Genomic DNA, 25179 nt, shown 5'->3' with positions numbered 1-25179 from the left:
AACAGTCTAGATCCATCCTCCTTGGAACCCCCTTTCAGGTAGTTGAAAGCCGCTATCAAATCCCCCTCATTCTTCTCTTCCGCAGGCTAAACAATCCCAGTTCCCTCAGCCTCTCCTCATAAGTCATGTGGTCCAGTCCCCTAATCATTTTTGTTGCCCTCCGCTGGACTCTTCCCAATTTTTCCACATCCTTCTTGTAGTGTGGGGCCCAAAACTGGACACAGTACTCCAGATGAGACCTCACCAATGTCGAACAGAGGGGAATGATCACGTCCCTTGATCTGCTGGCAATGCCCCTACCTATACATCCCAAAATGCCATTGGCCTTCTTGGCAACAAGGGCACACTGTTGACTCATATCCAGCTTCTCGTCCACTGTCACCCCTAGGTCCTTTTCTGCCGAACTGCTGCCTAGCCATTCGGTCCATAGTCTGTAGCAGTGCATGGGATTCTTCCGTCCTAAGTGCAGGACTCTGCATTTGTCCTTGTTGAACCTCATCAGATTTCTTTATGGGGCTTTCCAGAACTGCTTCCCAATCAACCTGAGTAGTTATATCTGGAGGGCCAGGGGGGCACTGTCAAGGTTAGGGAGATTTCATGCTGCCTTCTGACTCTCCACTCTGCTTCTCTCCTCCCACAGACAAGAGCTGTGTCTTCTGGACCAGGAGCTTGATCTGATTATGAGTGAGCAGCGGGGCCATGTGAACAGCCTCTTCTTGAATGAGGAGTCAGCCAAGCGGCTCAGCTCCAACAACCGGGTGCAGCGCTTCCAACAGGCAGTGCAGGAGCAGGCAGCACGGGCCAAGAAGCGGATGCACAGCATCACCAAAGACAGCGCCAAGAGCTTCCTCAGGAGAAATGCCTTCGTCCTCTTCACCATCACTGCTGTCCTACTGGGTAGGGAGCCTGGGGCCTGCAGGGTGGTGCTGTGCTGCCTGGGGAGATTCATTAAGCTAGCACAAAGAGCGATTAAAGAAGTGTGCCGAGGTCAGGGTTCTGCCACAAGCACACTCTGTGCCCTTGGGCAAGTCCCTTCATCTCTCAGTGCCTCCATTATCAGGCATTGCATTGCAAGAGCATCTACAGATGCCTGTGAGGGATCAGGGTCCTATTGTACTGGACACTGTTCTCACCTGGAATGCAAAGCCGGGCTTCACCTCACAGAGTTGGCTGGCTCTGCACTAGGAATGTTTGCTGGTGTAAGGATGGTGGGCAGGGGTGATTCTTTACAACAGTTTGTAGAGGGAAAAAGTGCTCATTTAGATACAGTTATTCCAGCAAAAGGACTTATTTAGATCATTTCCCTTGGGGAACTGTACAGCTTTACTAGCTAAAAAGCCCTCTGCTGCTATAAGCTGTGTCTCCACTAAGGGGGTTTGCTGCTACTGGGAAAGTGAGGATAACAGAGAACCTCAGGCACAAGTCACTGCTCATGTGCAAAGCAGCATGGTTCCAGCATGCGGGGGCTTATAACAGCCAGCCTCAGGAGGGAACTACGGAAAGTGACACTAACCCTCCGCTGCACAAGGCTCTCTGAGAGCTTTACTGACAGTCCCTCAGGAAGCCTCCCAGCCCCAACAGGGTGAATCTCCCTATCCCCACTGCCCAGAGGGGAAACTGAGGCAAGGAGCAGTCCTGTAACTCGCCTTAGGCCAGCCTTAGGACATGGTAGAATCTCTATCACTTGGGTTCTTTAAATCAAGACGGGACATCTTTTTCTAAAAGATCCACTCTAGCTCAACCATTTCAATTGGCTCGCTGCAGAATCACGGCGTGAAATTTCTAGCCTGTGTGATGCAGGAGGTCAGATGGACTCTTCTAGCCTTGAAGTGTTTGCATTGGTGAGCTACATGGCTGGAAATACAACCCAGAAGTGCAGCAGGGAAGTGTAGAGAAGTGCTGTTCCCCCCTTGATGAGGGCTGGCTGGCTGATGCACTCTCATGGTGTGGCTCCTGTTTACCAGACTGGGAGCTCACTGTTTATATGAGCAGTATCCCTTGTAATAAGGGAGGGTCCCAGGAATCCTTATCCTGGGGAAAGGGCCATTCTCCATGCCTGGCACGTTCCTGCTCACCGAGGCAATGGCTAACAGGACAGACCTCTCACAGGGGGCTGTGTTTAACCCTTTGATTGCACAGATTCATCCCCTCCCAAATCAGCATCTTACCTCAGCCTTTAATTTAGCTGTGGTAGCACCCCAGAGATCTGACACCCATCGAGGTGGCTCTGAGCTCTCAGCGCCTGCTACCCAGGAAGAGCTGGGCCAATGATGGCGCTAGCAAGCTATAGGGAGCGGAGGAGGAGGTGCCTTGCATCACTGTAGTGCAACCCCTCTGGCCTGCCGTAGGGAGCGGCACTCCCAAGCTGAAAGGCAGCTCAGCTGAGGAAACGGGGTGCCACCATTTGGGAGAAATAATGGAGGAAACTGGGGGGAACCCCTCCAGCTTGAGGAGTGGTTTGGAGGGCTCTTCTCCCACAGGGGAGGGACGCCCTGTTATTTGGCCTGAGCCTCAGTAACTCTCCTGGGGAAGGATCGCCAGGTTTGGCAACCCAGCAGCATCAGGCTGCAGTGCTCATTGTTCCTAGGGACCTGGCTTCACTGCCATGTCTCCAGGGGGCTTGCACCGCTCTCCAGGCCACACTCGTGATACTAAACAGTATTCTGGCATCTCTGGAAGAGCCAGTGACTGAAGGACCAATTGGCCCTGTGCCCATTGCAGGAGGAAAAGGACAGTGTGGGAGGGCCCAGAGCCCCCCATAGGCCCAATGTGCATGGTCGGGGATGGGTCCAGGAGGGAGGACCCTTAGCCTGCCATTGGCCTTATGCACACGGGGGGGGGGGGGGGCAGGCAGGAGTTAGCAGAGGAGGGCCCAGTGCCCGCCCTAGATCCTGTGCACATTGCATGGCCGCAGGGGCAGGGGGCACAGGGATGCCAGCCAACCCTCCAGGATTGTCCTGGCATGTCCAGGAATTAAAGATCAATCTTTAATTAGAGATTGGGTCATGTGATGAAACCTCCAGGAATACAGTAATTCCTCACTTAACATTGTAGTTATGTTCCTGAAAAATACAACTTTAAGCAAAACAATGTTAAGCGAATCCAATTTTCCCATAAAAATAAATGTAAATGGGGGGATTAGGTTCCACAGAAATTTTTTTCACCAGACAAAAGACTATATTATATTTTACACACACACACACACACACACACACAAAGTTTTAAACAAACAATACTGTACACAGCAATGATGATTGTGAAGCTTGGTTGAGATGGTGTAGTCAGAGGGTGGGGTATTTCCCAGGGAATGCCTTACTGCTAAATGATGAACTAGCACTTGGCTGAGCCCTCAAGGGTTAACACATTGTAGAGTGTGAGGCTACATTAACAACAAGGCAGCACGAATGGAGGGATGGGAGACAGAGACACAGACACACACCGTGTCTGTATGTGTGAGAGAGAGATGCGCATTTCCCCTTTAGGTACGCTGACCCCACTCTTAAGTATGCGGCCTTGTTAAGTAGATCAGCAAGCTGAGACTGCAGCTGCTGCCAGGAGGCTCCCTCCATTCTGAGCCCTGTCATGCCATCCCCCGCACCCTGCTCTATGGAAGATGGGTTAAGCGGAGTGCAGGAGCAGGGGGACACCCTGACATTAGCCCTCCCTCTTCCCCCCCCCCCACAGCAAGCAGGAGGCTCGGGGAGCAGTTCCAAGGCAGACGGCAGGAGCAGCACATGGGAGTGAGGGGAGGGACAGGGAACTTACAGGAGTGGGGAACTGATGGAGAGCTGCTGCTCCACCCTGGTTCTAAGCCCCCAGCAGCTAGCTGCAACGGGCTGCTCTTTCTGCAAGCAGTGGACAAAGCAGGTGGCTGCCAAACAATGTTACAAGGGAGCATTGCACAACTTTAAGCAGCATGTTCTCTAATTGATCAGCAACAAAACAACGTTAACAGGGATGACTTTAAGTGAGGAGTTACTGTATGTCCAATCAAAATTGGCAGTCCTAGGCAGCAGGGGAGGGCCCAGTGCCTGCCATAGACCCGGGGTGCAGGGAGCAGCAGGGCCCTTCGTTGGGCTGGTGTGCATGAGGAAGGCAGCAGGGCAGGACCCAGGGCCTACACTACAGGTGCTGTCGCTTTCAGTAGGACTTGGAGGTATTGCTGGGGCAGACACCATCCTGTTTCCCTTCTTATCCCTTGTTTCTCAGGGATCATTTTGGCCTTTGCGCTCCGACCCTACAAGATGACCTATCGCCAGATCAAGTATTTCTCCTTCCCAGGAGAGCTGCTGATGCGGATGCTCCAGATGCTGGTTCTTCCCCTCATTGTCTCCAGCCTGGTCACGGGTGAGGGACCTTTCCTGGTGCTTGCAGCCATCTGCATCCTACAGGTCATGCAGCACCCTGCAAAGATGCTGCCAGCCAATGACCCAGCTCCCGCTGCAGGTCCAGGCCTTGGCTGGGGCTATGGGAAGTGGGATTGACCTGTCTGTCCCCTGGCTGCCTTGGTGTGGAGGTCAGGGTGGCAGAAGGTCTTACACCTTTCTGAGAAGGGTGAGGAGCAAGCCTGGTGGTCCTGCCAGCCCTCAGGCACCATGATCCAGGCCCTGCAATCCTGATACTTAAAGATGCACTGGGGGGCAGGGAGGGGCTGGAGGTATTCATTTGCCTTCAGGCATTAGGAGGAAGTGCCCACCCCTGAAGTGTGTGTGTGTGAGCATTGCAGGGTCACATTGCACCTGAGATAGCCAGGCAAAACTGTGGGTTGCCCAATGGCTGCTTGGAGGGGGCTCCCTTTCCCCCTCCGCTAACACAGCAGCTATTCCAGCCCCTCCAGCCCCCTCCCCAATCACTGTCCTGGCTCCTTATCCTCACTGCCCACCTGCTCTGCCTCATCATTCACATCCCTCCTCCCCACCCCCCAAGGGCCCCCAAAGGCTCCTGTCTCCAGACCCCCTGCCCCCACCTTGACCAGCCCCCACCTTTCACTCCCTTCTCCTTTATCCTACCTCCTCATTTTCTGTCACCCCATTTCTCTGCACCCCCTAGTCTCCTCATGCTTCTCGTCTGCCTCCTATGCCCCACAAAGTTTGCTTTCTGCCCCCACATTTCCCTACATACCCCAAAGCCTGCCTCCTACATCCCATATTCCTCTGCAGCCTCCAAAATCTGCCTCCTACACCCCCTACTCCTCACAAAGTCTGCCTCCTGCACCTCACTTTCCTCTGCTCCCACATCTCTGCCCCCCATACTCTGCCTTCCAACCCCCCCATCTCCCTGTGCCCCAAACCCTGCCTTCCAACCCCCCCATCTCCCTGTGCCCCAAACCCTGCCTTCCAACCCCCCCATCTCCATGATTCCTCCTCTTCAATCCATAGTCCCCTGCACTCCCACAGCCTTCTTCCACACCCCCTTAGAGCCCCCAAAATCTGCTTCCTGCATCCCACATTCCCCTGCACCCTCAAAATCTCCCTCCAGCCCCTCACCCCACTAATGTAAGAGGTAGATGCTCTTGTCTTGTTTTGTGTGTGGCTGCCCAGGCATGGCCTCGCTGGATGGCAAAGCCTCTGGGAAGATGGGGATGCGGGCCGTAGTCTACTACATGGTGACCACCATCATCGCGGTCTTCATCGGCATCCTTATGGTGATCATCATCCATCCAGGCAAAGGGTCCAAGGACAAACTGCACCGGGAGGGCAAGATTGAGCAGGTGCAAACAACTGATGCCTTCATGGACCTGGTGAGGTGAGCGAACAAGTTGGTGTGTGGTAAGAACATGCACCTGTGATACGATCACCATCCTGCACTGAAAGCCATTCAAACCCCTGCACTGCACATGGAGAACATGCTCTGAATAAGCTATGAAAGGAGACCGAGCCGCTGACTTCAGAGTTCCCTGGGAGTGCTCGACCCCCCCCCTGCTCTGCCCCAGGCCCTGCCCCTACTCCACCCCTTCCCCCAAGGCCCCACCCCTGACCCACCTCTTCCCAGCCTCTTCTCACCCCATTCCACCCCCTTCCTCATTCTGCCCCGCTCCTCCCCTTCTCCCGCCCAGCACCTCCTGCACGCCGCTGAACAGCTGATCACCAGTGGGTAACATAAAATGAGTATCTGAGAAACTATATACTCACACCATATATACTGACATGCAGAAAAACCTGAAGTGTTAGTCCTCATCCTCACCATCATCATCACCACTAGTGGCCATTGTCCTGGCATCTCCCAAGGCATGCAGGCTGGGATAAAACTTTTATAACAGGTTATGCTGACACCCCTATGCCTAATGCATATTCAGTAGGGGTTTCAACCCCTTTTCCTTATCTGTATTTCCTCACCTAGTAATGCTGAGGTGCCCTTCTCCCATACGTTAGTAGGCCTTTTACCTCAAGTTCATTAGCATATACTTCAGTTAGTTACCATGACCTTCCGGTGGTCAGACATCCGCTGATGTTCCTAACTTAAAAATATCTAAAGCTGATATCAACTGGCATCGTGTGGTCATCTATCAGCAGTTGGGTTATTACAGCATTCTATCGTGTGATCTCATGATCTTGGTTTTGGTCCCCCCACTACGGAAAGGATGTGGACAAATTGGAGAGAGTCCAGCGGAGGGAAACGAAAATAATTAGGGGACTGGGGCACATGACTTATGAGGAGAGGCTGTGGGAACTGGGGTTATTTAGTCTGCAGAAGAGAAGATTGAGGGGGGATTTGATAGCAGCCTTCAACTACCTGAAGGGGGTTCCAAAGAGGATGGAGCTGGGCTGTTCTCAGTGGTAGCAGATGACAGAACAAGGAGTAATGGTCTCAAGTTGCAGTGTGGGAGGTCTAAGTTGGATATTAGGAAACACTATTTCACTAGGAGGGTGGTGAAGCACTGGAATGGGTTACCTAGGGAGGTGGTGGAATCTCCATCCTTAGAGGTTTTTAAGGCCCGACTTGACAAAGCCCTGGCTAGGATGATTTAGTTGGTGTTGGTCCTGCTTTGAGCAGGGGATTGGACTAGATGACTTCCTGAGGTCTCTTCCAACCCTAATATTCTATGATCTAGAGTTGCTGCTGGTTAGCTGTTTATGCTAAGGCTTTTTGAGCCTTATCTCTTGATTAGTTTAGCTAAACTATTGTCTTTTTGGCCTTGAGGCTTGTAGGATCATTGGAGCTCACATACAGTAAGAGCATAAGAATGGCCATGCTGAGTCAGACCAATTGTCCATCTTGCCCAGACTTCGTCTTCCACCAGTGGCTGGTGCCAGATGCTTCAGAGGGAATGAACAGAACAGGGCAATTTATCAAGTGATCCATCCCCTGTTGTCCAGTCCCAGCTTCTGGAGTCAGAGATACAGGGGCACCCAGAGCAAGAGGTTGCATCCTTAGCCATTTTAACTAAGGGCCACTGATGACCTATCCTCATGAATTCCTTTTTGAGCCAAGTTATACATTTAGCCTTCACAACATCCCCTGACAATGAGTCCCACAGATTGTCTGTTGTGTGATTTTATAGACCTCTATCATATAGAATCATAGAATATCAGGGTTGGAAGGGACCTCAGGAGGTCATCTAATCCAACCCCCCGCTCAAAGCAGGACCAATCCTCAATTAAATCATCCCAGCCAAGGCTTTGTCAAGCCTGACCTTAAAAACTTCTAAGGAAGGAGATTCTACCACCTCCCTAGGCAACGCATTCCAGTGTTTCACCACCCTCCTAGTGAAAAAGTTTTTCCTAATATCCAACCTAAACCTCCCCCACTGCAACTTGAGACCATTACTCCTTGTCCTGTCCTCTTCTACCACTGAGAGTAGTCTAGAACCATCCTCTCTGGAACCACCTCTCAGGTAGTTGAAAGCAGCTATCAAAGGGGGGTCATTCTTCTCTTCTGCAGACTAAACAATCCCAGTTCCCTCAGCCTCTCCTCATAAGTCATGTGTTCCAGACCCCTAATCATTTTTGTTGCCCTTCGCTGGACTCTCTCCAATTTATCCACATCCTTCTTGTAGTGTGGGGCCCAAAACTGGACACAGTACTCCAGATGAGGCCTCACCAATGTCGAATAGAGGGGAATGATCACGTCCCTCAATCTGCTCGCTATGCCCCTACTTATACATCCCAAAATGCCATTGGCCTTCTTGGCAACAAGGGCACACTGTTGACTCATATCCAGCCTCTCGTCCACTGTCACCCCTAGGTCCTTTTCTGCAGAACTGCTGCCTAGCCATTCGGTCCCTAGTCTGTAGCTGTGCATTGGGTTCTTCCGTCCTAAGTGCAGGATCCTGCACTTATCCTTATTGAACCTCATCAGATTTCTTTTGGCCCAATCCTCCAATTTGTCTAGGTCCCTCTGTATCCTATCCCTGCCCTCCAGCGTATCTACCACTCCTCCCAGTTTAGTATCATCCGCAAATTTGCTGAGAGTGCAATCCACACCATCCTCCAGATCATTTATGAAGATATTGAACAAAACCAGCCCCAGGACCGACCCCTGGGGCACTCTGCTAGATACCGGCTGCCAACTAGACATGGAGCCATTGATCACTACCTGTTGAGCCTGACAATCTAGCCAACTTTCTACCCACCTTATAGTGCATTTATCCAGCCCATACTTCTTTAACTTGCTGACAAGAATACTGTGGGAGACCGTGTCAAAAGCTTTGCTAAAGTCAAGAAACAATACATCCACTGCTTTCCCTTCATCCACAGAACCAGTAATCTCACCATAGAAGGCGATTAGATTAGTCAGGCATGACCTTCCCTTGGTGAATCCATGCTGACTGTTCCTGATCACTTTCCTCTCATGTAAGTGCTTCAGGATTGATTCTTTGAGGACCTGCTCCATGATTTTTCCGGGGACTCAGGTGAGGCTGACTGGCCTGTAGTTCCCAGGATCCTCCTTCTTCCCTTTTTTAAAGATTGGCACTACATTAGCCTTTTTCCATTCATCCGGGACTTCCCCCGTTCGCCACGAGTTTTCAAAGATAATGGCCAATGGCTCTGCAATCACAGCCGCCAATTCCTTTAGCACTCTCGGATGCAACTCGTCCAGCCCCATGGATTTGTGCACGTCCAGCTTTTCTAAATAGTGCCTAACCACCTCTTTCTCCACAGAGGGCTGGCCATCTATTCCCCATGTTGTGATGCCCAGCGCAGCAGTCTGGGAGCTGACCTTGTTTGTGAAGACAGAGGCAAAAAAAGCATTGAGTACATTAGCTTTTTCCACATCCTCTGTCACTAGGTTGCCTCCCTCATTCATTAAGGGGCCCACACTTTCCTTGGCTTTCTTCTTGTTGCCAGCATACCTGAAGAAACCCTTCTTGTTACTCTTGACATCTCTCGCTAGCTGAAGCTCCAAGTGCTATTTGGCCCTCCTGATTTCATTCCTACATGCCCGAGCAATATTTTTATACTCTTCCCTGGTCATATGTCCAACCTTCCACTTCTTGTAAGCTTCTTTTTTATGTTTAAGATCCGCTAGGATTTCACCGTTAAGCCAAGCTGGTCGCCTGCCATATTTACTATTCTTTCGACACATTGGGATGGTTTGTCCCTGTAACCTCAACAGGGATTCCTTGAAATACAGCCAGCTCTCCTGGACTCCTTTCCCCTTCATGTTAGTCCCCCAGGGGATCCTACCCATCCGTTCCCTGAGGGAGTCAAAGTCTGCTTTCCTGAAGTCCAGGGTCCATATCCTGCTGCTTACCTTTCTTCCCTGTGTCAGGATCCTGAACTCAACCAACTCATGGTCACTGCCTCCCAGATTCCCATCCACTTTTGCTTCCCCCACTAATTCTTCCCGGTTTGTGAGCAGCAGGTCAAGAAAAGCTCTCCCCCTAGTTGGCTCCTCTAGCACTTGCACCAGGAAGTTGTCCCCTACGCTTTCCAAAAACTTCCTGGATTGTCTACGCACCGCTGTATTGCTCTCCCAGCAGATATCAGGAAGATTAAAGTCACCCATGAGAACCAGGGCGTGTGATCCAGTAGCTTCTGCGAGCTGCCGGAAGAAAGCCTCATCCACCTCATCCCCCTGGTCTGGTGGTCTATAGCAGACTCCCACCACGACATCACTCTTGTTGCTCACACTTCTAAACTTAATCCAGACACACTCAGGTTTTTCTGCAGTTTCGTACCGGAGCTCTGAGCAGTCATACTGCTCCCTTACATACAGTGCAACTCCCCCACCTTTTCTGCCCTGCCTGTCCTTCCTGAACAGTTTATAACCATCCATGACAGTACTCCAGTCATGTGAGTATCCCCCCCACTTTGTTGTATCTTTTCTAAACTGAACAATTCAAGTCTTTTTAGTCTGTTTAAGCCATTCCAGTTCCCCAATCATTTTTGTTGCTCTTCTAATATATATCCTTTTTGAGATAGGGCAACCAGGACTGCATGCAATATTCAAGGTGTGGGCATACCAGGGATTTATATAGTGGCATTGTGATATTTTCTGTCTTATTTTCTCTCTCTGTCTTAATGGTTCCTAATACTATGTACCTTAAGCAGATGTGTTCAGAGAACTATCCATGACTCTAAGATCTCTTTGAGAGGTAACAGCTAATTTAGACCCCTTAATTTTGTATATAATGGTTCCTAACATTGTTAGATTTTTTTTTTGACTGCCACTGCACACTGAGCAGATGTTTTCAGGGAACTATCCACAGTGACTCCAAGTCACTGGGAACAAGTGACAAGTCACAAGTCACAGGGAACTATCCACAGTGACTCCAAGATCTTCTGTGTTAACAGCTAATTTAGACTCCATTTTATATTAGGGCTGTCAATTAGTTAGAGTTAACTCACACGATTAACTAAAAAAATTGTGATTAAAAAAATTGCAGTTAATTGCAGCTTTAATTGCACTGTTAAACAATAGGATACCAATTGAAATTTATTAACTATATATTTTCAAATATATTAAATTACAACACAGAATACAAAGTGTACAGTGCTCACTTTATATTATTTTTATTAAAAATATTTGCTCAGTAAAAATGATAAAGAAATAGTATGAGGTGAATTGAAAAATACAAGTACCATAATGCAATCTCTTTACTGTGAAAAGAGATTTACTTTGCATTTATCGACATTAAATTATCATTATCGACATTAAATTTCATCTGCCATTTTCATAGATTATCAGGGGTAGAAAGGACCTCAGGAGATCATCTAGTCTAACCCCCTGCTCAAAGGAGGACCAATCCCCAATTTTTGCCCTAGATCCATAAATGGCCCCCTCAAGGATTAAACTCACAACCCTGGCTTTAGCAGGCTAATGCTCAAACCACCAAGCTATCCCTCCTCCTGGTTTTGTTGCCCGGTCACTTGGTTTTGTGAGATCCTTTTGCAGTTCTTCACAGTCTGCCTGGGACTTCACTATCTTGAGTAGTTTTGTATCATCTACAAATTTTGCCACCTCACTGTTTACTCCTTTTTCCAGATCGTTTATGAATATGGTAAATAAGACTGAGCTCAGAACAGACCCCTGGGGGCCACCACTATTTACCTCTCTCCATTCTGAAAACTGACCATTTATTCCTACCCTTTGTTTCCTATCTTTTAACCAGTTACCAACCCATGAGAGAACCTTCAGTCTTATCCCATGACTGCTTATTTTGCTTAAGAGCCTTTGGAGAGGGACCTTGTCAAAGGCTTTCTGAAAATCTAAATACACTAGATCCACTGGATCGCCTTTGTCTGCATGCTTGTTGACCCCCTCAAAGAATTCTAGTAGATTGGGGAGGCATGCTTTCCCTTCACAAAAGCCATGTTGACTATTTCCCAACAACTTATTTTCATCTATGTGTCTGACAATTTTGTTTTTTACAATAGTTTCAACCAATTTGCCCAGGACTGAAGTGAGGCTTACTGGCCTGTAGTTGCCAGGGTCACCTCTGTAGCCCTTTCTAAAAATTGGCGTCACATTAGCTATCCTCCAGTCATTTGTTACAGAAGCTGATTTAAATGATAGGTTACAGATGACAGTAGGCTTGCAATTTCACATTTGAGTTCCTTCAGAACTCTTGGGTGAATACCATGGAGGTCCTGGAGACTTATTACTGTTTAGTTTATCATTTTGTTCCAAAACGTCCTCTAATGACACCTCAGTTTGGGACAGTTCCTCAGATCTGTCACCCAAAAAGAATGGCTCAGGTTTGGGAATCTCCCTCATATCCTCAACAGTGAAGACTAATGCAAAGAATTCATTTAGCTTCTCCGCAATGGCCTTATTGTCTTTGAGTGCTCCTTTAGCATTTTGATCGTCCTGTGGCCCCACTGGTTGCTTAGCAGGTTTTCTGCTTCTGATGTATTTTTAAAAAATTTTGCTATTACTTTTGGAGTCTTTGACTAGCTGTTCTTCAAATTCTTTTTTGACCTTTCTAATTATATTTTTGCCAGAGTTTATGCTCTTTTCTATTTTCCTCATTAGGATTTATTTTCCTCTTTTTAAAGGATGCCTTTTTGACTCTTTCTGCTTTTTTTACTTTGTTGTTTAACCACGGTGGCTCTTTTTTGGTTCTCTTACTATGTTTTTTAAATTGGGGTATACATTTGAGTTGAGCCTTTCTTATGGTGTCTTTAAAAAGTTTCCACACAGCTTGTAGGGATTTTACTTTTGGTACTGTACCTTTTAATTTCTGTTTCACTAACTCCTCATTTTTGTGTAGTTCCCCTTTCTGAAATTAAATGGTACAGTGTTGGGCCACTGTGGAATTTTCCCTGCCACAGGGATGTTAAATTTAATTATATTATGGTCACTATTACCAAGTGGTCCAGCTATATTCAGCTCTTGGACCTGATCCTGTGCTCCACTTAGGAATAAATCAAGAATTGCCTCTCATCTTACGGGTTCCAGGACTAGCTGCTCCAAGAAACAGTTATTTAAGGTGTCAAGAAACTTTATCTCAGCATCCCTTCCTGAGGTGATATATACCCAGTTAATATGGGGATAGTTGAAATGCCCCATTATTATTATGGAGTTTTTTATTGTAATAGCCTCTCTAATCTCCCTGAGCATTTCAGAGTCACTAACACCATCCTGGTCAGGTGGTCTGTAATATAGCCCTACTGCTATATTCTTATTTTTCAAGCATGGAATTACTATCCATGGAGATTCTGTAGTACAGTTTAGTTCATTTAAGATTTTTATTTCATTTGATTCTACGCTTTCTTTCACATATAGTGCCACTCCCACACCAGCACTCCCTGTTCTGTCCTTCCAATATATTTTGTACCCTGGTATTACTGTGTCCCATTGATTATCCTCATTCCACCAGGTTTCTGTGATGCCTATTGTATCAATATCCTGCTTTAACATGAGGCACTCTAGTTGACCCATCTTATTATTTAGACTTCTAGCATTGGTATATAAGCATTTTAAAAACTTGTCATTTTTTGGCTGTCCCCTATTGCATGTCATAATTAAATGGGACTTTTTTTCATTTGACTGTTTCTCATCAGAGCCTCCCTGTATTTTATCATTTTCCATCCTCTCCATCCTCCCCTAAGGGATGTCCAAACCACATGCAACTCCGCACCTGTCGGCTTTCCTCCAGCCCTTAGTTTAAAAACTGTTCTGCAACCTTTTAAATTTTAAGCGCCAGCAATCTGGTTCCAGTTTGGTTTAGGTGGAGCCCATCCTTTCTGTATAGGCCCCCCCTCTCCCAAAAGCTTCCCCAGTTCCTAATAAATCTTAACCCCTCCTCCCTACACCATCATCTCATCCACACATTGAGACCCATGGATTGAGACCCTGCAGTTCTGCCTGTCTAACTGGCTTGCCTACTTGTACTTTTACACTTGACTTGCCAGAGTTTATGTTCATTTGTATTTTCCTCAGTAGGATAGGATTCCCAATTTTTAAAAGATGTCTGTTTGTCTCTAACCACCTCTTTTGCTCTGTGGGTTAGCCATGGTGGCATTTTTTTAGTCCTCTTACTGTTTGTTTTTTTTTCATTTGGGGTATACATTTAGTTTGAGCCTCTATTATGGTATTTTTAAAAAGTTTCCATGCAGCTTACAGGCTGTTGCGACTGTTCCTTTTAATTTCCATTTAAGTAACCTCCTCATTTTTATGTAGTTATCCTTTTAGAGGTTAAATGCTGCTGTGGTACGTTTCTTTGGTGTTTTCCCCCCTACTAAGATGTAAAATTTGATTCCATTATGATCGCTATTACCGAGTGGTTCAGCAATATTCACCTCTTGGACCAGATCCGGTGCTCCACTTAGGACTAAATCAAGAGTTGCTTCTCCCCTGTGGGTTCCAGGACAAGCCTCTCCAAGAAGCCACCATTAATAGTGTCTAGAAATGTTATTTCTGCCTCCCAGCCTGAGGTTACATGTTCCCAGTCAATATGGGGATAGTAGATGTTCCCCATTAATATTGTTTTGTTTTTTAGCTTCTCTAAGCTCCCTAAGTGTTCACAGTCACCGTCACCATCCTGGTCAGGTGGTTGGTAGTATATTCCTACTGCTGTACTCTTATTATTCAAGCACAGAATTTCTATCCATAGAGATTCTATAGTACAGTTTGAGCCATTTAAGATTTTTACTATATTTGACTCTATGCTTTCTTTCACATATAGTGCCACTCCTTCACCAGTGGAACCTACTCTATTGTTCCTACATATATTGTACCCTGGTACTACCATGTCCCATTGATTATCTTCATTCCACCAAGTTTCTGTGATGCCTATCATGTCCGTATCCTCTTTTAATACCAGGCACTCTAGTTCACCCATCTTACTATTTAGAATTTTGCATTTGTATACAAGCCCTTATAAAATCTGGCAATATTTAGTTGTCTGCCTTCATGGGTTGTAACTGAATGGGACTCTTTCATTTGACTGTTTCTCCTCAGTTCCTACCTGTACTTTATCAGCTTCTATCCTCTTCTCTTTACTAGGTTATGGAATATCCCCTTTAATAAATCCTTCCCTAAGGGATGTGTCTGTCTGAATTGTGTGTCCTCCTCACCTGTCAGCTTTCCCCAGTCCATAGTTGTAAAAACTCCTTTATGACCTTTTTAATTTGACATGCTAGCAATCTGGTTCCATTTTTGTTTAGGTGGAACCCATCTTTCCTATATAGGCTCCTCCTTTCCCAAAAGATCCCCCAGTTCCTAATAAATCTAAATCCTTTCTTCCAACACCATCATCTGATCCACACATTGAGACCCTGCAATTCTGTCTGTCTAGCTGGCGCTGCACGTGGAACTGTAAGCATTTTAGAGAATGCTCCCATGGAGATCCTGGACTTCAATCTCTTACCTAGCCACTTAAATTTGTCCTCCAGGACTGCTCTCCTGCCTTTCCCTATGTCACTGGTACCTACGTGTGACATGACCATTGGCATCTCCCCAGCACTGCACATAAGTCTGTCTAGATGTCTCAAGAAATCTGCAGCTTTCACACCCATGAGGCAATTCGCCAGGCAGTTCTCCTAGTCATCACAAACCCAACTGCTTATATTTCTAATAATCGAATCCCCTATTATATTACCTGTCCTTTCCTAGTAACTCCATCCCCTCCCGTGTCCTCAGTGTGAGAGGTTACCATGACATCATCTGGAAGGAGGGTCACGGGTATGTGATTGTTTCCCTCCACTGTAGTTTGATGTTCTCCTTGCCTGAGACTTTCACCCTCCCCAACAGCACAGAGGCTGCCAGATGGGGGCTGGGCCTGCTTTGCTGTGTCCCAGGAAGTCTCCTCTGTGTACCTCTCTGTTTCTGTCAGCTCCTCCAGTTCAGCCACTCTGGTCTCCAGAGCCTGTAAGCAGTCTCCGAGGGCAAAGAGCCATTTGAATTGCATGCACACATACACCACCTGCCCACTGCGCAAGGTACATCTGATAGCCCCACTCTGCTGCTGGACTTCTGCCTGTGTCCTTTTTATTCTGGCTGGGGCTTTTTGTTTGTGTGTATGGCTGGACTCTGAAAGGCTCTCTATAGAAAGCTGGAGTTTCGGTTCCAATACACCAGTGGTTCTCAAACTTCTGTTCTGGTGACACCTTTCATATAGCAAGCCTCTGAGTGCGACCCCCCTTATAAATTAAAAACACGTTTTTATATATTTAACACCATTATAAATGCCGGAGGCAAAGCGGGGTTTGGGGAGGAGGCTGACAGCTCACGACCCCCCATGTAATAACCTCGCAACCCCCTGAGGGGTCCCAACCCCCCGGTTTGAGAACCGCTGCAATACACTGAAGGAGGGAGAAATCCCTAGTCATGAGGCCGAGCAGTTTCTCTATCATGGGTCACCATATTTCAGCAGAGCATGAGGAGGGGTCTCCGGGATACTGCAGGGTTTGGTCTTAAGACTGGAGTCATGGTTACAGGGCGAGCTACAATTTACATCCCTTTGCAGACCCTGCCGAGTGAAATCCTTGTCTCCTGCCAGGCTGGACCCTGCTACTCCCCACTCTGGGGCTGGCTCTCTGGCTGTAGCCCACCATCAGTTTCTCCACCATGATAACACAACAGGCTCAGCTAAATTTGGCACCTGCAAAAAAACTTCCCTCTGGGAGCCTTTGACCCACAGTTGATTAAAGTGACCCCAAAACAGCCTTCAAAACCAGTGTACAGTTCATTCACACAAAGGCATCTAGCAAGCAGAGAAAAGGGTTACCACAGCTAAAGTCTATACACATCTGGGCTCAGCTAAACTTTGTCCTCTCTTTGCAAGTATGGAGGAGAGACAGACAGCCCCGCACCATTCTCTTAGCATCTTACCCAGTCACCCCCCTTCTTCCTTGCTAGGCAGGGTCTTTAACGGTTCAGTGTCCTTTTGATCATAGGCTCTGGCCTGGAGAAAGGTGACATTTCCCAATTAATAGCTCCCCCACTGTTCTCTGAAGGACCCCTGATATTCTCTCTGGACGTATCTTAGCTCTGTCACCTTCTCATGTCATGTTTGTTCTCCCTAACAGCCTCCTTTGATGTAACTCTGTGTAGGCAGACAGAATAATATCAAGCAGGTAAACTGAGGTGCATATCATATTCATAAAAATAATACAGATATGTTCCTCGTTCTCCTCATCCAGTTGTATCGAATCTCTTTAATCATGCTTGGGAAGAGAATAAAGAGCTTCTCACAAAATACCCTGAGGCTATGAAATCCTCATGGAGGGAGCTGCAAATAGCAGGGGTGAGAGAAAAATGCAAAGGGGAGATTGAAAATAGGGTCAGCAATACCCGGGGAAAGATAATCTGAGGCAGCCCCTTTCCCCGCACAGACACAGGGACAGTTAGGAAGCAGGAGCTACTGAGAAAAACTAGGGCCTTACTCTCCCTTGCCCTGTACCTTGTGCAGTCTTTACACCAGTGCAAGGTAGAAACATAGGACTGGAAGGGACCTCAAGAGGTCATCTAGTCCAGTCCCCTGCACTCATGGCAGAACTGAGTATTATCTAGACCATCCCTCACAGGTGTTTGTCTAACCTGCTCTTAAAAATCTCCAAAGATGGTGTCAAGGTTCCTCCCCCACTCTGAACTCTAGGGTACAGATGTGGGGACCTGCATGAAAACCTCCTAAGCTTACTTTTACCAGCTTATGTTAAAACTTCCCCAAGGTACAAATTAATTTTATCCTTTGTCCTTAGAATAACCACTGCCACCACCAAACTCTAACTGGGTTTACTGGGAAACGTAGTTTGGACACATCTTTCCCCCCCAAAATCCTCCCAACCCTTGCACCCCACTTCCTGGGAAAGGTTTGGTAAAAATCCTCACCAATTTGCATAGGTGACCACAGACCCAAACCCTTGGATCTGAGAACAATGAAAAAGCATTCAGTTTTCTTACAAGAAGACTTTTAATAGAAATAGAAGTAAAAAGGAGTAAAGAAATCACCTCTGTAAAATCAGGATGGTAGATACCTTACAGGGTAATTAGATTCAAAACATAGAGAATCCCTCTAGGCAAAACCTTAAGTTACAAAAAAGATACACAGACAGAAATAGTCATTCTATTCAGCACAATTCTTTTCTCAGCCATTTAAAGAAATCATAATCTAACACATACCTAGCTAGATTACTTACTAAAAGTTCTAAGACTCCATTCCTGTTCTGTCCCCAGCAAAAGCAGCATACAGACAGACACAGACCCTTTGTTTCTCTCCCTCCTCCAAGCTTTTGAAAGTATCTTGTCTCCTCATTGGTCATTTTGGTCAGGTGCCAGCGAGGTTACCTTTAGCTTCTTAACCCTTTACAGGTGAGAGGATTTTTCCTCTGGCCAGGAGGGATTTTAAAGGGGTTTACCCTTCCCTTTACATTTATGACAGATGGAGATTCCACAACCTCCTAGGCAATTTATTCCAGTGTTTAACCACCCTGACAGGAAGATTTTCCTAATGCCCAAGCTAAACCGCCCTTGCTGCAATTTAAGCCTGTTGCTTCCTGCCCTGGCTTCAGAAGCTAAGCAGAACAATTTTTAGTATGTGTAAAGTCCTACTATTCTGATGTGGTAGCAATTTACACCCACTTCACACTCCACTTTGCCCTGGTGTAAATGGCTTACAAGGCACAGGACACTCAAGAAACCAGCCAACAGGGCTTAGAGCTGACAGCGAATTAGACATGAATTTGCACTTAGGGCTTGGCTACACTTACATTTTATAGCGCTCTAACTTGCTGGCTCAGGGGAGTGAAAAATCAGCCCCCTGAACGTAGCAAGTCTGAGCGCTTTAAAGCGCTAGTGTAGAGGGCTGGGAGCCGCTCTCCCAGCGCTTGGGGCTAATCCCCTCGTCAGGGTGGATTACCAGGAGCGCGACCACACTTGCACTTCAAAGCACTGCCGCAGGATATGGCTGCAAAAGATATGGCTGCAAAAAGCCCAGTGCAGTCTGATGCTGTATGATACAATGGCATCATGTCCCAGTGCATGGAAATCATAGGGCCTTTCTCGATGGCTCCAGCGTGGTACGCCTGGAATATGGCCTTCAGTTCTGTGCATCCTACTACTAGAAAGGCAGTGATGAAAAGGAGGGAGTTCAGGTCGGCTGGCTGGGACCCAGGATTCCCATTCCACAGGAAATTCCAAAATTAAAAAATATTGTTCCGCATTGAAACAAAAACTCAAAATTCTGACATTTTCCATGGAGTAGGAGGAGTCCAGAATTTTCATTTAAAAGAAAAGGGAAATAACATTCTGGGTCAACTTCTTCTAAACACAATGAGACTCCCTGAACTGCTTGGAGCTCTGTCTGCCTGCGGGGCAGAGGGGGGGCTACTGAGAAGCCAGGAGCTTGTAAGTGCTCACAGCCCTGGAGGAATGATGGATGAGATAGAGAAAGGCACCATTTGGGCTGAGATACAGTGAGATGTATCAGTCAGGGGAACTCATTTTGCAGGAAGCAGTGGAAGCTGCGCAGCTTGGGACACTTAAAATTGGACTGTGCCAGAGAATGGAGATGGAGATGATGGTCTGGTCTTTTCCTTCTCTCACTTTGATGATCTTAGGACCCTATCCATAGCTGCATAAAACCTAGCTCACACAGATCAGCCTCCCAGGGCCATATGCTTCCCCTTAAGAGCACAGCCACGTTTAAATGTTTCAAGCCATGGGGCTAGATCAATTCCTTGCTTGGCTGCATCTGGAAGGGCGCTGAATAACCTGAAAGAAAACTCAGTGCTATTGGCATTGAGCTCTTACTAACCTTGACTATCCCGACTACAGCCAGTGCTTAACCGTGAGTATCAGGCAATGGGCCTGCTCACCTGGCTCTCAGCCAGATGGCAGCGTAACCTTCTTCTTGTTTTATCTGCTTCAGGAACATGTTCCCGCCGAACCTAGTAGAAGCCTGCTTCAAACAGGTACGGACACCGGTTCCCCATGCCTGCTTCTTCCTGCCCAGCACTCTGATTGTCCTTTATGCCTGTGCAGAAGAGGTTGCATTCTGAACTGCCCCCCTCTAGAGATGCAGGGATGGGTTTAGGCCACCTTTGAACCTCCCAGAGTGCACTGCTCCAATGACCACTGCAGCCACCAGTATAAATCAGAGCAGCTCCCAGGTAGCCTTACCCAGTTGTCTATAGATTAGTAAACAGCCTGGAATTGCTGGAGCACAGACTGTTCTGGCCACTACCCTTCCTGCTCTTGTCTTGCTCCTCTCAGGGGCCTGCCAAGGGGCAGTGTGGGGCCTTATATGCCAGCCCTGTACTGCCTGTGAACAAGGGGAGCTCCCGCAGGGCTGTTCCCCTGCCCCTTTACAGCACCTCAGGAGCAATATAAAGGGCCCATAGCACAAGTATGAATATCTGGCCCAACGGTAACAGTTGGGTGTAAAATGACACCAAATGGGATTCCCCATTCACAGTGCTAGCCATTGCACCATCCCCTGAGGAGCTGAAGAAGAGACTTCTTTCCCTGAGTGTAAGTAGCACAGCATCTGGGTCGCTTGGTAAGCTGGTCCCATTCAAACAATATGTGTTTTAATACAGCCAAATGCAAAGTCAGACCTCTAGGAACAAGGAATGCAGGCCACACCTACAGAATGGGGGGCCGGACCCTGTATCCAGTGACTCTGAAAAGGATCTAGGGGTCATAGTGGACAAGCCATGGAACACAAGCTCCCGGTGCAATGCTGTGGCAGGAAGAGCTAATGCGACCCTTGGATGGATAAATAGGGGTGCAGTGAATAGGAGTCGGGAGATGTTTCTACCTGTGTTTAGCAGTGGTGAGACTGGCCCCAGAATGCTGTGTCCAGGTCTGGGATCTAGATTTTTTAAAGGATGTTTCAAAAATTGAGAGGGTGCAGAAAAAATCCACACAATTCATTTGAGGCCTGGAGAAAATGCCTGACACTGAGAGACTTAAAGAGTTCGCAAAAAGAAAAGGAGTACTTGTGGCACCTTAGAGATTAACCAATTTATTTGAGCATAAGCTTTCGTGAGCTACAGCTCACTTCATCTGTTGCATTCAGTGGAAAATACAGTAAGGAGATTTATATGCACACAGAACATGAAAAAATGGGTGTTATCATACACACTGTAAGGAGAGTGATCACTTATGCCATCATGTGCCAGCAATGCCCCTCTGCCATGTACATTGGTCAAACTGGACCGTCTCTACGTAAAAGAATAAATGGACACAAATCAGATGTCAAGAATTATAACATTCATAAACCAGTCGGAGAACACTTCAATCTCTCTGGTCACTCGATTACAGACCTAAAAGTCGCAATATTACAACAAAAAGACTTCAGAAACAGACTCTAACGACAGACTGCTGAATTGGAATTAATTTGCAAACTGGATACAATTAACTTAGGCTTGAATAGAGACTGGGAGTGGATGGGTCATTACACAAAGTAAAACTATTTCCCCTCTCTTCCCTCCCCCCCTCCCCCCCCCCCCCGTTCCTCAGACATTCTTATCAACTGCTGGAAATGGCCCACCTTGATTATCACTACAAAAGGTTTTCTCTCCCCCCCACCCGCCCCCTGCTCTCCTGCTGGTATTAGCTCATCTTAAGTGATCACTCTCCTTACAGTGTATATGATAAACACCCATTTTTTCGTGTTCTGTGTGTATATAAATCTCCTCACTGTATTTTCCACTGAATGCATCCGATGAAGTGAGCTGTAGCTCACGAAAGCTTAGGCTCAAAAAAATTTGTTAGTCTCTAAGGTGCCACAAGTCCTCCTGTTCTTTTTGCGAATACAGACTAACACGGCTGCTACTCTGAAACCTTAGAGTTCGATCAGCTACCCAGGGAAAAGGTGGATTCTCATCTCTTGATGTCTTCGGTTCTTGACCGGATGCTTTCTGGAAATTCTGCATTGGCTAAACCCAATTTATTGGGCTCAACGCAGGGGGAACTGGGTGAAATGTAAGGGCCTTTGCTTTACAGGAGGTCAGGTCTGATGATCTAATGGTCCTTTATAGCCTTACGCTCTATGATCTAGACGTCTGTGAATCCTTGCACTGAGCCAGGGAATTAGGCCCAAACAGTTGTCAGCCAAGTCCCTGGGAGTTCAGGCTCAGGCCCTGTGGAGAAGAGCAGGGTTATTGTGCAGAGGCTTGTGGGCACGGCTGACAATGGTGTATCATTTCAGTACAAGACGCAATACAGCACCAGGGTCTTCGCCAGAACCATCCTCCGCAGCAGCAATGACACAGCAGGGACCACGGCCAGCTCACAGGCTTCCATGCCCGAGAATGTCACCGGCACCCTGGAGAACGTCACACGCACCCTTAGGAGCCTCCAGGAAGTGCTTAGCTTCGAGGAAACCATCCCTATCCCCGGCTCTGCCAACGGGGTGAATGCGCTGGGCCTGGTGGTGTTCTCCGTGTGCTTTGGCCTGGTGATTGGCAGCCTGAAGCAGAAGGGACGGGCCCTGCAGGAGTTCTTCAACTGCCTCAACGAAGCCATCATGAGGCTGGTGGCCATTATCATCTGGTGAGGAGCAGGGTGGGTGGGGCAAGGAGACCTGATGAGAGATGGGGGTAATTTTAAAGGTGAGATACACAGGGAAAATAAATGGGTGTGGCCCCCATTTTGCTCCTTAGTGCCTGGATGGGATTTTAATTCACAAGTGTGTGTTGGGTTTTGTTTGTTGTTTTTATCATAGATATATCAAGGAGGCCAGGACATGACTTCCTTGATGCTGCTTGAGGCCTCCTTGGAGGACCAGAGAGCTGAAGTGGGGGGGTCACTAAGACGTTACCTAAAGGGGCAGGCTGTGAGTGTGGCACACACAGAGCTTTCCTCCCAGCTGTTTTCCAGGAGTTTTAGTTAATGTTGAATGGTGTTGGGCCAAGTACCAAACCCTGGGGAACACCAGTAGAAACATCCCCTTTCGGTGAATCCACACTGACAACTACTTTGTTTTTAATCAATTGAACATAATCAATTGTTCTGTTGAGATTGTACAGTGCTAATTTTTAATTAGAATATCATGTGGTACTAACTCAAATGTCTTACCAAAGTTTAAGTATATTATATCTATGCAGTTATTTTTATCAACCAACCTTGTAATCACTTCAAAGAATGAAATCAGTATTGTTTGCCAAGACGTATTTTCCATAAAACTATGTTGACTGGCATTAATTGTATTCCTGTTCTTGGATTCTTTATTGATTGAATCCTGTATCAGTTTTTCCATTATTTTGCCTTCATGGCTAACTGACCTATAGTTACCCAGGTCATCATACCTGCCTTTTTTGAATATTGGCACAGCATTAGCACTCTTCCAGTGATCTGGAATTGTCCTGGTTTTCCAAAATTTATGAAAAATTAACATCAGCAGGCCAGAAATATCCTCAGCCAGCTCTTTAAGCACTCTAGGGTGCAAATTAACTGGGCCCGCTAATTTAAAAATATTTATCCCTGGTAGATATTAGCATCCTCCTAATTTACTAATCCGGTTGAAAGGATTTCATCATCCCTATGTGATATGAGTACATCATCCTGCCTCTTTCCAAATACAGAATAGAAATACTTATTGAACCAGGGGCAGCGGAACAATGGGTGTGGGGGACTAGTGCCCCCTCGAGGGAAATATTTGGGGGGGGGTCTCATGTATGTTTCTGCCCCTTCCAATGTTTCCCCCCAAAATATCTCATGGAAATGACGGTGGGATTGGGAAGAGGGGCTGGAGCTTCCTCTGAGATCAGGTTGGCCACGAGGAGCAGGTAGGAACACCAGTTCTGTCCCTGCCTTCCAGCCTCCATGGGTCCTGGTAGAGACACTTGGCCCAGAGAGGGGCAGGAACATATGTGCCAGCTGTCAGAGTAGGGTGAGGGATGGGAGGAGCACAGGGCACTGGTCACCAGCTACCAAGGAATTGCTGTAGGAATGCCAGTAGGAACTGCTGGGACACCCTTTCCCAGCCTGTTGCCAGCTGCCCCTCTCCCATCCCTCCCCCCACCAATTCTCAGTAGCTCCCCTCGCTCCCCCTCCTATCCATCTGCTGCCTGCCCATTCACAGTGAGCTTCCGTACTAAACTCTTCTGCCTTTGTGCATCGTTATTAACGTTTACCATGTCCGTCTAGTAGTGGGCCTATACCATTGCCTGGAGTCCTTTTTTTCCTAATATACTTAAATTTCTTCTTAATATAAGACCAGCAATACTGGGTCCGATCAATGGTCCATCTAGCCCTGGATCCTGTCTTCTGACTGTGGCCAATGCCAGACGCTTCAAAGGAAAGGAACAGAACAGAGCAATGATTGAGTGATCCATCCCCTGTCGTCCAGTCCCAGTTTCTGGCAGTCAGAGGCTTAGGGACACTCAGAGCATGAGGTTCTTGTGTTATGTGAAGGGGTAAATAAAGCTTCCTTATCCACTTTCACTACACCAGTCATGATTTTTTAGACCTCTATCATATCCCTCCTTATTGGTCTCATTTCCAAGCTGAACATTTCCAGTCTTTTTAATCTCTCCTTGTATGGAAGTTGTTCCGTCTCAACCGTTTCTGTTGCCCTTTTCTGTACCTTTTCCAATTCCAATATATCCTTTTTGAAATGAGGCAACCAGAACTGCACATAGTATTCAAGGTGATGGCCTACCATGGATTTGTATAGTGGCATTGTGATATTTTCTGTCGTATTATCTCTCCCTTTCCTAGTGGTTCCAGACATGTCTGTTAAATTTTTTGACTGCCACTGCATATTGAATGGATGTTTTCAGAGAACTATCCACAGTGACTGCAAGATTTCTTTCTTGAGTAGTAACAGCTAATTTAGACCCCATCATTTTATATGTATAGTTGGGATTATGTTTTCCAATGTGCATTACTTTGCATTTATCAACATTGATTTTATCTGCCATTTTGTTACCCAGTCACCCAGTTTTGTGAGATCCCTTTGTAGCTCTTCACAGTCACCTTTGGACAACTATCTTGAGTAATTTTGTATTGTCTGCAAATTTTGCCACTTCCCTATTTACCCCCCTTTCCAGATCAATTATGAATATGTTGAACAACTCTGGTCCCAGTACAGATCCCTGGGGCACACTGCTATTTACCTCTTCATTCTGAAAACCATTTATTCCTACCCTTTGTTTCCTACATTTTAACCAGTTACTGATCCAGGAGAGAACCTTTCTTCTTACCCCACGACAGCTTACTCTGTTTAAGAGCCTTTGGGGAGAGACCTTGTCAAAGGCTTTCTGAAAGTCTATGTGCACTCTGTCCACTGGATCACCCTTGTCCACATGCTCGTTGACTCCCTCAGAGAATTCTCATAGATTG

The 25179-nt window shown here is 47.0% G+C and overlaps 1 protein-coding gene across 1 annotated transcript in view; it reads left to right on the top strand.

Moving 5' to 3' along the window:
- The first annotated feature begins 680 nt into the window (after nucleotides 1-680).
- LOC144280163 (excitatory amino acid transporter 1-like) overlaps nucleotides 681-25179 on the top strand; it is a 49100-nt gene continuing 24601 nt past the window's right edge. Inside the window, exons 1-5 of the mRNA XM_077841962.1 lie at nucleotides 681-897; nucleotides 4210-4347; nucleotides 5541-5745; nucleotides 19757-19799; nucleotides 22043-22386. Coding sequence (XP_077698088.1) covers nucleotides 681-897; nucleotides 4210-4347; nucleotides 5541-5745; nucleotides 19757-19799; nucleotides 22043-22386 — 947 coding nt within the window. The remainder of the gene's footprint in view (nucleotides 898-4209; nucleotides 4348-5540; nucleotides 5746-19756; nucleotides 19800-22042; nucleotides 22387-25179) is intronic.

Source organism: Eretmochelys imbricata, chromosome 25 (assembly GCF_965152235.1).
Source record: "Eretmochelys imbricata isolate rEreImb1 chromosome 25, rEreImb1.hap1, whole genome shotgun sequence".
In the NCBI taxonomy this organism is placed as follows: Eukaryota; Metazoa; Chordata; order Testudines; family Cheloniidae; genus Eretmochelys; species Eretmochelys imbricata.
The sequence above is the reverse complement of the archived record's forward strand: the minus strand, read 5'-3'. Positions and strand labels throughout refer to the sequence as shown.